General features: G+C 55.7%; 1 protein-coding gene across 2 annotated transcripts in view; it reads right to left on the bottom strand.

Annotated features, from left to right (window-relative positions):
* The window catches only part of SPIRE2 (spire type actin nucleation factor 2), a 32,269-nt gene that overhangs the window by 4,293 nt on the left and 14,789 nt on the right, over positions 1 to 13,187 (bottom strand). The window contains exons 3-12 of one of the 2 annotated variants that reach the window (XM_059381311.1): positions 12,820 to 13,176; positions 9,736 to 9,816; positions 9,477 to 9,641; positions 8,591 to 8,677; positions 8,209 to 8,332; positions 7,923 to 8,092; positions 7,094 to 7,283; positions 5,328 to 5,449; positions 2,402 to 2,536; positions 2,197 to 2,264 (exon numbers count right to left, since the gene is read on the bottom strand). In XM_059381311.1, coding sequence (XP_059237294.1) covers positions 2,197 to 2,264; positions 2,402 to 2,536; positions 5,328 to 5,449; positions 7,094 to 7,283; positions 7,923 to 8,092; positions 8,209 to 8,332; positions 8,591 to 8,677; positions 9,477 to 9,641; positions 9,736 to 9,816; positions 12,820 to 13,176 — 1,499 coding nt within the window. The remainder of the gene's footprint in view (positions 1 to 2,196; positions 2,265 to 2,401; positions 2,537 to 5,327; positions 5,450 to 7,093; positions 7,284 to 7,922; positions 8,093 to 8,208; positions 8,333 to 8,590; positions 8,678 to 9,476; positions 9,642 to 9,735; positions 9,817 to 12,819; positions 13,177 to 13,187) is intronic. The other variant, XM_059381310.1, reaches the window with a different exon arrangement.

Below are 13,187 nucleotides of genomic sequence, written 5' to 3'. Positions count from 1 at the left end.
CAGAGGCTTTAACCCACTGAGCCACCGAGGTGCCCCTCTCGGTATGTCTTTACCTGCCGCCTGGTTTCAAGAATTTCTCTTGGAGCACTGGGCAGCTCAGCTGGTTAAGCACCCGACCCTTGATTTTGCATTAGCCTACATCAGGTTCCACACTTAGCGTGGAGTCTGCTTGTCCCTCCCCTCTGCTCCCCTGCTTTCTCTCTAAAATAAATAAACAAAATCTAATCTTTATTACAGTTGGGTTTTTTTTAAGATTTTATTTATTTATTTGTCACAGAGAGAGCACAAGCAGGCAGAGAGGCAGGCAGAGGCAGAGAGAGAGCAGGCTCCCCGCTGAGCAGAGAGCCCGATGCGGAACTCGATCCCAGGACCCCGGGATCATGACCTGAGGCGAAGGCAGTGGCCTAACCGACTGAGCCACCCAGGCGCCCTTGTTTATTACAGTTTTGATCACTTTGGTTAATATGTGGCTTGGTGTAATTTTTTTCATGTTCCTTGTGCTTGGGGTTGAGTTTCTTGTGAGTTTTTATTTATCATCGAACTTTAAAATCTTTTTAGCTATTATTTCTTCAAATGCTTTCTGTCTTCCTCCCCCCTTTTCCTTTGGGGACTTTGATGACGTCTATATTAGACTTCTTAACGTTAACCCACTGCTCACTGGGACCATTTTCGTTTTTTAAATTATTTTTTCTCACAGCATTTCATTTTATTTATTTTTTTAAAGTTTTTTTTTTAAAGATTTTATTTATTTATTTCACACAGAGAGAGAAAGAGAGAGATCACAAATAGGCAGAGCAAGAGGGGGAAGCAGGCTCCCCACTGAGCAGGAAGCCCGATGTGGGGCTCGATCCCAGGACCCTGGGACCATGACCTGAGCTGAAGGCAGAGGCTTAACCACTGAGCCACCCAGGCGCCCCCACAGTGTTTTCATTTTAGACAGTTTGTATTGCTTTCTCTTTGAGTTCACTAATTTTTTCTTCTATACATTCTTCTGAATGTTTAATCTGCCATTAATTTTATCTGGTGTAATTCTGAACATTCACCCAAACATTCTGTTTTTTATGTCTGGGACTTTGAGTCTTCTTCAGATCGTTCATTCCTGTAACTTTTTGAACATATGAAATACAGTTCAAAACTTTTAATGTACTTATCTACTGATTCTAATGTCTCTGTCAGTTCTGGGTGATTTTGCTGGATTTTTCTGTCAAGGGTCATGCTTTCCTGCTTCTTGACGTGGCTAATATCTTTGATTAGATGCCAGACATTTTATCTTGCTGGGTGCTGTTTATTTTATTCCTATTCTTGAGCTTTGTTCTGGGAAGCATTTAAGATACTTGGGAATGGTTTGGTCCTTTTAGGTCTTGCTTATTTTTAAATTTTAGGTCTGGAACAATGCTTGGCCTAGGGGTACTTATTCCCCACTTGTGGGACAAGACCTTCCTCTGTGTCCGACTTCCCGGCTCATGACCTCCAGCACTTCCACCATGGCTGGTGGGAACACACACTATGCCTTAAAGCTTTAGCACAGGGTCAGAACACTTCTTCTGTAAGGGGTCAGATAGTAAACATTTTAGGTGTGGCTAAATGAATAATGAAGAAACAAAGGATGTGGCTTTGTTCCAATAAAGTTTTATTTACAGAACAGGTAGTGGGCCAGACTTGGAGCCTGTCCCTCCTTCAGGGAGCTTCTTCCCCAGCCTTCAGTCATTTCCTTGCTTGTGTGTGCTGATTAGAACCCTGCTGACTACTCTGGGGGGATCTCACCCTGCAGACTGCTCTCTTCCTGCGGGAAGTACATTCTGAGACCTTCAGCTGCCTTGATCTCTTTAGGCCTTGACCTAGAAACTCTAGGCCTCTGAGGCAGTCATGGGGCTCACCCTGTTTCCTGCTATTACCTGATATCCAGTATCTTGAAAGCCACTGCTTCCTGTACTTTGGGTTTTCTGGTTTTTATGGGATTTTTTGGTTGTTTCAGGTGGAAAGTGCCTGTTCTAATGCCTGTTACCCCACTGTGGCTGAAGGTGGGAGCCCCTTAGCTATTAAAATTAAATTAAAAATTATGTTCCAAGTTGCACTAGCCCATGGCGCATGACAGAACATCCCCACGATCCCAGGAGGTCTGACTGGTCAGGGCCGGCCTGGAGACGCTTACCTCCTGCCATGTTAATCACTGCCCGGGTGCTTACAGACGCTCACCTCTTGCAAAAGAGACAGGTGGGTGGCCAGGAGAACAGCGGGAACTTGGCTCGGCAGCAGCAGCAAATCTGTAAGAAAAGGCCCAAATTAGCTTGTCCTGCCTAGTGAGGAAGCAGCCCTGGGTTCGGGCTGGCCTGGGTTCTGGCCTGCCCTCGACCCAGAGCTCCTGCCCGACAGGGGAGCAGCAGGATCCGGGCCAGCTCACCTTCCCCTTCCTTAGACTGCTGGAGAGCTCCTTGTTGTGCAGGAACCTCTCCATCTCGGCCTTCACCAGCACGCGGCGCACATCCATCACCTCCTCCACAGTCAGAGCAAGGCTCTCCACGGGATGGCTGAACTCCTGGGGACAGAAGGGGCGAGCGGTCAGTACTGCTTAGGTCTTTGGGAACGAGGCCCTTCAAGGGTCTGTCCACAAGGGCCTCTCTTCTCTGAGGACTCTGGAATCTTCATGGCCTCAGTCTACCCACGCCCAGCAACCTCCTAATACACCCCACTCTTCAGTTCGTCTACCCCTGGGAGCCATACATGCTCCTCATGACTTCTCTGATGGGGTCGTGCAGCAGCAAGCGAGCTCTCCTGCGACCCAGCCCACCCCGGCCCGCTGAGGACCAACCCCCTGTAGCCAGCCCCACCTGTGTGCACAGCCCTCCCCGACCTGAAATGCCGGCCTCCTCCCTCGTCCCCCACCTGCAAGTACACATGACAGCCGATCGACGCCAGCCAGGGTTCCCAGGCCCCTCTCCTGCTACTGGAACCCTTCCCCACAGAGCTCTCTCCTCGCCGGCAGTAGAAGGCCCCAGGCACCCCTGCGCACTGCCCAGCCCAGTGCTCACCAGCCCGCAGGGCTCTGAGTCAGTCCGTCCGGAGGCGGCATGTGTCCTGCCAGCCACAGCCGCCTACCATGTGAGAGTGCTCGGGGCTCCCTCTGGGAAGGGAGGGTGGAGCTCGAGCTCTCCAGGTCTCAGTTCCTCTCCTGTGAGGGGGGGTTGTATGCCGCTCAGTGGGGAAACACAGCCCTCAGTGCGCAGCCCACATTTAAAATGTTAGCTGCCGAGATGAGGCATCCTGAGGGGCACCAGCCCATGAGGGCATCATGAAGATGGGCGCTGGGTGCCTGTGTTTGGTTTCCGACGGCCAGTGGGTTATCCTCTTTAGGGCTGTTGTCTGGGGAGAGTCTGGGGGCCCGTGTTCTCATTCCTGCCCGAAGCGTCAGGTTGTCTGGCTTCCGGCAGCCTGAACAACTCCCTGGGAGCCTCACACGTGTTACACGAACAGCACACGTGGCCAAGAAGTCTCACGTCAGGACCAGAGACCAGCAGGCTGGGTGTGTCAGATTGGCTGTAAGACGTGTCCAGGGTGGACGGTCGCTGAGCTTGTGTGAAGTTTGACAGCCAAACCTCTTGGAAAGCACTCGAGATCCGTGCTAAGAAGAATATACTTACGGGACCCGTCATTTAAAACACGCCCCCCGCCAACAACTGATTAAAAGAATATACTGAGGGGCACCTGGGTGGCTCAGTGGGTTAGGCCTCTGCCTTCAGCTCAGGTCATGATCCCAGGGTCCTGGATCAAGCCCCACATTGGGCTCTCTGCACTGCAGGGAGCCTGCTTCCTCCTCTCTCTCTGCCTGCCTCTCTGCCTACTTGTGATCTCTGTCAGATAAATAAAGAAAAAATCTTTAAAAAAAAAAAAAAAAAAGAATATACTGAGGCGCCTGGGGGGCTCTGTCAGTTCAGCGTCAGACTCTCAATCTCTGCGCACGTCTCGATCTCAGGGTTGTGAGTTCAAGCTCCACGCTGGGCGTGGAGTCTACTTTAGAAAAAAAAAAACAAAAAACCTCCACTTCCCCAGTTCTTGGACATCCTTTCGAGAAGCAAGCCTTCCTCCTTCCCCGCCCCCCGTGAGTTCTGTGCAGGCTCACGTGCACTCAAGACTCAGCTGCCCCCGTGACCCACCGCCATGGCCCAGGAAGACCCTGCTGCTGGAGGGGTCATGCGGGGGGCCTGGGACCACCCTCATCCACGATGGCCTTAGACCAGCGCCAAGCCCATCTCAGTGCTGAGCCCGCGTGTGTCAAGCTGGCGGAGGCGTGTGTTCCGAGCACCAAGTCAGCCTCACGAGGAACAAGGGGAGGGGCGGAAGGGAGACCCCGTGAAGGTCTACAGCACAGCCAGGTCTCGATGTCATCAAGGAACACTTCCAGCGCAAGAAGTGAAGAAGTAAGAAAACTTGTTCTGGTTCTTCACCCAAAGAGGAAAAAAAAGTGGGTGGGGGTGCTTAATTCTCCTCTGCTGAGGATGTACTTAGTCACTGTAATGAACAGATTACAGTGGAAGTGAGTCACTGCTGACACTGGCGTCTGCCTTGGTGTCTCTCTCAGACCACGAGCACTAGGGGAAGTCCGCCGCCAGGTCCTGAGGACACCCAAGAGCCCTGGGGAGAGGGCCACGTGTGGAGGCACCAAGGCCTCCCACGCATAGCCACGTGAGGAGCCCCATTCCAGGGCCACCTCTGGGGAGGCCTGAGCCCATCTGCCCACCTGCCCAGCCGGGCCGCTTCTGGATTCCTGACCTCGGAAACCGTGAGATCATAGAAGTTTGTTGCTTATACTGTTCCATTGGGGGACGTTTTAATGCAGCAAGAACTAACACGGGGCTGAGCGGAGAGCGTCAGTGTCATGGTACCTCACATTTATATGGCACCTGTCAGCATTTTGACGTCTGTTCTCGTCTGAGCCTCTTGACAAAACTTCAAGGGTAGGATGATTACAGCACCAGTCACAGGGTCGTCAGCTCTGTCCCCCCCCAGGGAGGCTGAGGGAGCCCGGGTGCGAGGCTCACGCTGCGGTCTTCCTCCTCACTGCCCTTGGGCCCGGGGCCCCAGCTTCTCACAGAGAGCAAACCAAGAACTTCCCCTGTGCATCCCCTTCGCAAGGTCGTTTGGCCAGCGGGCTGCCGTGCCCAGAAGGCCCAGAAGGCGGCAGCAGAGCAGACCCAGCCACATGGGCTGAAGGAGCAGCCCCACTCCTGGGGCCCCACTCCTGCAGGCCTTGTCCTAGGCAGACATGAGGGGGAGGGCCCAAGGGACGCCCCCACGCAGTCACTGTGGACGACAACACCTCTGTCACTCACCAGCCACAGGTGATGGGTGTCTGGGGCTGTGGAAGCCTCTGGCTTGTCCTCTGCTGAGCCCTGGTCACTGTGTGGTCGGGAGCTGGGGTCAGGCTGGGCCTGGACACTCATCGGGAACAGACCTGGACTCAGAGCACACAAGTCCCGTGAGGACAACCTGGCAGATACTGGTGTCCAGGGAGACATGGGGACCATGGGGGGAGTAATCAAGCCGAAGAACATGTAGAGAACATATCAACCACATTGGGAGCACCTTGGTGTCATAGGCCCAAGGGACCCCTGTGGGAGGCCCCACCTCTGATCCCTGTTAATGAGCCCTCGGGGAGAGCAGGTGACGCCAGTCCCGCAGGAAGCCTGCCTCCTGCATTCACGCCGCTTACTGCTCTCGATGCGGAAAGGACGAAGGGGCAAGAGGCCGGTTCGCCACAGGGTCTCTACGTCTGGAGGACAGTTGGGGGACAGTGAGGTAAGGAATTGGCCTGGCCTGGACCCCTTCACTCCAGCAAGTGTATCAGCTACCGAAAAGCACCGCCGTGAGAGTGGCCAGAGTGCAAGAGGATGGCTCCGGGTAACCTTGAGGGCAGAGAAGGCAGGCGGCCAGGTCTGGTCGAAGCAGTGGGGGAGGGGAGAGGACAAACCCACGTCCTGTCAGCACCTGGGGAAGCACAGCCCTCACAACAGTGGGACTAACTAACCCTGTGTGGCCAGAAGGATTATGTTGACCTCTGTGCGGAACAGGAAAAGGAGGTGACGGTAAGTCAGGTTCTAAAATGACGTGCTGCGGGCACCTGGGTGGCTCAGTGGGTTAAGCCGCTGCCTTTGGCTCAGGTCATGATCTCAGGCTCCCAGGATCGAGTCCCATATCAGGCTCTCTGCTCAGCGGGGAGCCTGCTTCCCTTCCTCTCTATCTGCCTGCTTCTGTCTACTTGTGTTCTCTGTCTGTCAAATAAATGAATAAAAATCTTAAAAAAAAAATAAAAAATAAAATGACATGCTGCATGGCCCATCTGGTTCATTGCAGACACCTTCTCATTGACGGGAGAAGGAAAAAAAGACTAGAAAGATCTGTCAATCATCCATCCATCCATCCATCTATCCATCCTATCATCCATGTATACGTCCATCGTCCATCCATCCATCCATACAACCATCCGTCCATCGTCCATCTATCCAATTTTCTTTTCTTTTCTTTTTTAAAGATTTTATTTATTTATTTGACAGACAGAGATCACAAGTAGGCAGAGAGGCAGGCAGAGAGAGAGGAGGAAGCAGGCTCCCCGCTGAGCAGAGAGCCCGATGCGGGGCTCGATCCCAGGACCCTGAGATCATGACCTGAGCCGAAGGCAGAGGCTCAACCCTCTGAGCCTCCCAGGCACCCCCCAATTTTCTTTTCATATACCAATATAGTAATATCATATATGGGCATATATGGCATTACTATATATATGGCAATTAATATACCAATATAGTAATAATAATTATCTCTAGGTATTAGAATTATGGGAATGTTTTCAAGTTTTTAAAAAGTGTCTTACAAAAAACATGGATGACTAATTTAGTAAGAAGGTTTTCAAGTTAAAAAAGTGAGGGATGCCTGCTTGAGGCAATGAGGTAGATCTGGGCTTGAACTTTAAACACCCTTCTTACGGATATGAGCTCCCGGTGCCCTCTGGGTGCGGCCTGCTCGGGAGGACAGTAAGATCCAAGCCAGGACATGATGCCCACAGGGCAGAATCAAGAAAGAAGGGGTGAGAGGCACCACTTGCCTTGCTCTTGGGTGCTTGGCCTCCAAGTGTGCATGCTGCCTGCGCGGGGCCGGGAAGATTCCAGCCTTCCTTGGGGCTGAGTGGCTGGCTGCAGGCTAGAAGACACTTCGCTCCGGAGCTGGACCAGGTCATGCTCTGAGAAGGAGCGGTCCCGCTTCAGTGTCCCCTCCCCACACGGAGACTCTTCCTCCTGTGGACACAGCAGACTCAGCCCTGACCACTCAACCTGACCATTCTGCCCGCCAGCATCTCCGGCCTGTCCCTGCACCGGCCGGGGGCTGCTGCCTCACTCTCCTCTAGACAGTGGAAACAAGTACCTCAAAAGAAAAACCCTTTCCTGAGGCCTGTGGGAGGTCCTGGAGATGATCGGTCCTCTCTCAGGTGTAGCCCACTAGGATCACTACTACCCCTGGTTTCCTTGGGCTCTGGGGGCTGTGGGGACATGATATCCCATCAACGTCCCACTGAGTGTCCCACTGAAACACACTGGCTTTTCACGTCAGTCAGAGGGCACTCAGCTTCCCAGCCCCAAGATGATGGGGCATGTCCATTACAGCCCTTTCTGTGCCATGGGGAGAGGTGACCCAAGGCCACTGTTTCAGTCACCCGTCTGAGCCACCAAGATGGGGGAGTGCTCCCAAGGCCCACCACGTTTGCTTTCAGAGCAGACCCAGTGCCACAGCAGGAGACCAGCTCCAAAGAAGAGTGCGGCCTTCAGCCCTGAGCGGTGGACGCCGGCAGCTGAATGCGCCACGCTGCCTTGGCTCAGTCCTTCTCACTTATCCCCATCCCCACCCCGGCCTCTTTCCAGGAATCTACGGGCTCTGACCTCAGATGTATTCATCTCCTCCATCTCAGCCAAGGTGGGGGCCTTGAGCAGAACCCGGGGCCGTGGGCGCTGCGTGTTGCTCCCAGCATCCGTGACGGACAGGTTGATGCAAGACGTGGATTTGGTGTCCCCTGAACAGGCATTGAGAATGCAGGGCAGAGAGCCAAACCCTGGTGGAGGCAGGGAGGTGGGGCAGGACAGCAGAGTGAGGGGTGCGGATGGAGTGGGGAGGTAGCGGAGCAGGAGCGAAAGTGGGGAGGGGGCAACAGAAGCAGAGGAAGCTCACCCCGGCCTCCCCAGCACTCGCCCCTCACTGGGCGCAGCCTCCGCTCCTGCTTGATCTCCTCCAGGATCTTCTCGTGCAGGGTCCTCTGCTTTTGGGGTAAGGGGCGAAGCCTCCTCTCTGAGACCTGGAGGGAGTATGGCAGTTCCAGGAAGGAAGGGCAGTGGAGCTGCGCCACAGACACACTAGAGCAGGGAGGAACACTGCGCACACAGCCAGCCCTATCAGGAGCAGGCACAGCGGGGGCAGGCCGGAGGTGGCCTGCGTGCTCCTGGGGCAGGTCCATCTCAGACCCAACCTTCCAGCCACCTCCTCGGGGGAGGCCTCCGGTCTGCCCTTGGGGTGGGAAGGCCACGAGGGGAGGCCCCGTGCAGCACGCACGTACCTGCTTCAGTGGAGGCCGGGAGCGGATGAAGTCCAAGATGAGCTCGTGGGCATTCTTCTTCACCCTGGGAGGTATGTCTCCGTCGACCTGTGGGGGAGGCAGCTAAGGCTGAGGGCTTGATCCCCACTCAGGAGTTGGGGGCCGTGGGAGGGGCCGTGGGAGGAGTTGGGGGCCTGGTCCTCATGCCGTCCTTCCCCCCCTCCCAGCAGCATGGCATGCACGTGGCTGCCATGACCACTCCCACCTTCCCTACACCTCAGGCTCTTCGTGTGGAAATGAAGGTCGGTGGCGCCCCTTCGACCCAGCTGTCCCAAGACTGGAATGAACTCGCACATGCAGAATTTGCAGAGTACAACCGGCACGCAGCACGAGCCACGTGAGTATAAATGGGACAATCTTCCAGGATGCTCCACACTTCCCCTCTCCCTATTCTTGTCACACCGTGTCCCCAACATCATACCGAGTCCCCGACATCACCCCATGTCCCCAACATCACACCGTGTCCCTGACGTCACACCACATCCCTGCCCTAGCCACACTGTATCCCCACCCTTGTCACATTGTGTCCCTGATGTCACACTGTGTCCCTGACATCACAGTGTCACACCTTGTCCTGTTACACTGTCACACTGTGTCCCAGCCCCAGTCACACTGTGTCCCCATCCTTATCACACCGTGTCCCCACTCTAGTCACACCATGTCCCCGCCGTAATCACACTGTGTCCCTGTCCTAGTCACCCCGTGTCAGGTGGAGCCAGATGGGTCAGGGCCTCATCTGTCTGTGCACATCTGAATACCCACTCAGTAGCCAGCGCACAGAGCGGAGGCTGCAGAGCCACGAGCGGGCAGAAGGCTCGGGGGCAAGCTGCCGTCCCCAGCAGCTCACCATGACCTTGCGGAGCTTGTAGTTCCTGGCGCGGATGTCCTGCATCAGCATCTCGAAGGGGGTGAGCTGGAACTCAGTGGGCAAGGGGTTGAACTCCTGCTCCTGCACCTTCTTGAGCTTCACTCCGTGACGGAGTTCCCTCATGAGCTGCACCCAGAGTCGGGCCTGGGCCCCCGAGAAGACGGAAATGGTCTTTAGACCCGGCAGGGCTCCCCCTGGCCCTGGCACAGACCCCAGGTGGGGGGTAGCCATAGCTTACCCAGTCGGTGTGTCCCAGGTGGTCAAGCTCTGCCAGGGGCTTGCCTTCCTGCAGCTCACCCTCCCGAAGCTTCTGCAGCATCTGTTAGTCCAGGAGAAGGTGAGAGTGGCTGTCACAGGGCTGCAGGCCCCGCCGGTCTGTCCATCTGGGGACAGTTCCTGAACACGTGGGCTACTATTCCACCAGCTAAAAAAGGGATGAGTGGGCATTTGGGGCCAAAGCTCTGGACTCAGAAAGATCTGGAGAAACAAAGCCATTAGCTTTGGAGCCATGTGGGGCCCTTGGTGGCCCCTCAGCTATCTCTGGCAGTTCTCCTGGGCCAGGGGTGAGAGCTGAGCAGCCACCTAGTGCCCACACAGGACATTCTGGCTCTCTCCTTCTGTCAGCCAATCCACACAGCCCAGAGGGGCAGCGCATCCTTCTGAGAGAGCAGATGCAGGGGGACCCTGCCTTCTGTCACCTGTGAAGAGCTCCCAGGCTTCCTTCAGATCCAGCCGGCATGGTGCTCCCTCAGCAATGCTTCGGCCTCTCTGTCCGGGCCACGTGCATACCCCCTCCTGGAACCCCCAGGGCTGCTTCTTGACCCACTCCAGTAGGGACACTGGAGTTTCAGTAATCTGCTTCTGTGAGTGTTGTTTGGACCATTGGCTCCATGAGGCCAGAGCCACAGGGATGTTTCTGTTTTCTCCCCTAAGGATTCCTGGTTCCTAGCACAACTGGCAGAGGCTAGGTCTTCAACAATGGCTGAATGGATGGATGGATGGATGGACAGACAGATGGATAAGAGGATAAGTTACTCAGCAAGTCCTGGGAAACAGGTTCATATTTCATGAAGCTGAGAAAATGCCAACATCACAGTGATGTTGGAGAACAGGAAGGATTGTTAGGTAACTGTTCTTTGCTGCGAATTTGGGAAGCAGCTACTAGATTCACTCCCTTCATTGTCCTGGATCTTGGCAGCAGCCAGACACTCGGGTCCTACCAACTCCCCTACCCTGGAGAAGCATCGAACCCTTAGCACACAGCTCCCAGCTCACCCCCCTCACCCCCCACACACAATAAGCCAGAACCGGTTACCCTGGCTTTTCACTTAAAGCTATTTGCTAAACTGCTTTGGGACGCTCTAGAAAACGCAGCCAAGTCTCAGAGTGCAGCATGGTGTGTGACCTGGCTGATTCTAAAAATAGACCTGTGTGTGATCTGGCAGTTCCTGTGGGCAAAGGGCATGAAGGGTGGGTCTCCCATCCCTCCTGGACTTTCTCTACCTGTCCCTGAGCAGAGTGTTTCTTCCGAAAATGCCAGCCCAGATGTGTCCCACTGACACCCTCTTCTCATTCCCTGGTACTACCAATTCCCTGAACATCTCTTGGGGCAATTACTTGGAAGTCTAGAGTTGTTTTGCTCATGCTAAAGAAAGAGCTTCCAGGGGCATCTGGGTGGCTCAGTGGCTTAAGCTGCTGCCTTCAGCTCAGGTCATGATCTCAGGGTCCTGGGATCGAGTTCCACATCCGGCTCTCTGCTCGGCGGGGAGCCTGCTTCCTCCTCTCTCTCTCTGCCTGCCTCTGCCTACTTGTGATCTCTCTCTCTGTCAAAAAAATAAATAAAATCTTTAAAAAAAAAAAAAAGAAAGAAAGAGCTTCCATTGTCTGGATAAGGAATTGATGGTAGCAACAGAACAGATGACTTCAGAGCAAGAAAAACAAAGCATGAAGACCATGCACTCATTAAAACATCAGAAGAACATCTCTTAAGTTGTGGAGGAGGAGGAGGAGGAGCGTGGTTGGGGCCTTGGGGGAAGGGAGTGGCCAGAGGAGCGACCTGCCCTTGGGCCACCAGCTGGGCTACAGATAAAGGCCTGTTGGCTCAGGGACTGTCACTGCCAGGTCGGTTCTGGGCCCCCAGGCCTGTCCATCAAAGGAATACTGAGAATCGACTCAGGCCACAGTTCAGGGAAGCTGGTTCGGGGAACCAGACACCAGTATTAGTCAATTCCGAAGAACACCTCTGCCAAGAGTGGGTGGAACCAATTCCCCCGCCCTCTGCGAAGACCCCCTGCTTCAAGGAAGTCTGTCACCTCCTTCCAGGAAGGAGATGGGAGAGTTGGAGGAAGATTGTCAGCTAGTAATTCTGGAACCATGAAAAGACAGGACAGCCCTGGAGAGACCCCAGCTCTGCCTGGACTTCCTCTGACTTGGGGCAAGGGACACCTTTCAGAACCCCTATTTGTGGGGTGCCTGGGTGGCTCAGTGGGTTAAAGCCTCTGCCTTCGGGTCGGGTCATGATCTCGGGGTCTTGGGATGGAGCCCAGCATCGGGCTCTCTGCTCAGTGGGGAGCCTGCTTCCTCCTCTCTCTCCACCTGCCTCTCTGCTTACCTGTGATCTCTGTCAAATGAATAAATAAAAATCTTAAAAAAAAAAAAAAAACAACACCTCTATTTATCTGTAAAAAGGCGGGGGGGGGCTACGGTGACTGAATTTCCTACGCCCCCAAACTCCAAGCGCAGTGAGTACACATGTGCACGGAATTACAAGTGGCGCCTTCAGTTCCTGTTTCCAGAAGGAACCAGCCCTGGGAGAGGACAGCCAGGTCTCGCAGGACATGGAAACAGGAGGCAAGAGCAAAGAGGTCCTGGGGCCAAGTGGCTGCGAGCCGGTGAGTAAAGGTCCTGACCCTCAGTTCCTCCCGTGCAAAATCCAGCTCAGGGTCTGGGAAACCCGCACAGCGTGACAGGGCCCGCCCCGAGCGCCAGCGGCGAGGCGAGGCCGTTCAGAGTCCGCCGCTGAGGACTTCCACTTCCCGTGGGAGAGACAGACGGACCCACACCGGCGGAGGGGGCGGGGCCGGAAAGACGGCCGGGAAGGTCCCTTGGCGGCCTCCGCCCCTTCCCCTGGGAGTCCCTCCCCCCACCCTCGCCCTGGGCACACCGTCCCCTCCCCTCGGGCCCTGCTCAGCCCCAGCCCCGCCCTTCCCGGCCAGGCCTCCGGGAAGCCCCGCCCCCACCCGCGGCCCCGGCCCCGCCCCCGCCCCGGGCCCCGCCCCCACTCCTCGGCCCCTCCCCCACACGGCCCCGCGCGCGCGCTCACCTCCTTGGCCTCCCGGACCCTGGCCAGGAAGGCCCGCAGCTCCAGCGTCTCCACGAAGAGCGCCCGGCACACGGCCTGGTAGTGGGTCTGCGCGCCCCGGGGGTCGGTCAGGCGCGCCGCGCACAGCCGCATGGCCTGGGCGAAGGTGCGCACGGCGCGGGGGCCGCCCTCGGCCTCCTCCTCCTCCTCCGGGCCCCCGTAGCCCTCGTCCGCAGCCCCGCAGACGCCGTCCTCGCAGTCGTTGTTGGCCATGAGGTCGATGAGCCGCTCCAGCTGCGGGCTGAGCTCGCGCTCCTCGCTGTCGTCCAGGCCCCAGTCCAGCGCGCGGTAGATGGCAAAGCCCAGCGACTGCACCATCTGCAGGACGG

Source organism: Mustela nigripes, chromosome 17 (assembly GCF_022355385.1).
Source record: "Mustela nigripes isolate SB6536 chromosome 17, MUSNIG.SB6536, whole genome shotgun sequence".
In the NCBI taxonomy this organism is placed as follows: Eukaryota; Metazoa; Chordata; class Mammalia; order Carnivora; family Mustelidae; genus Mustela; species Mustela nigripes.
Note: the sequence above shows the minus strand (reverse complement) of the source record. Positions and strands in the feature narration are given on the sequence as shown.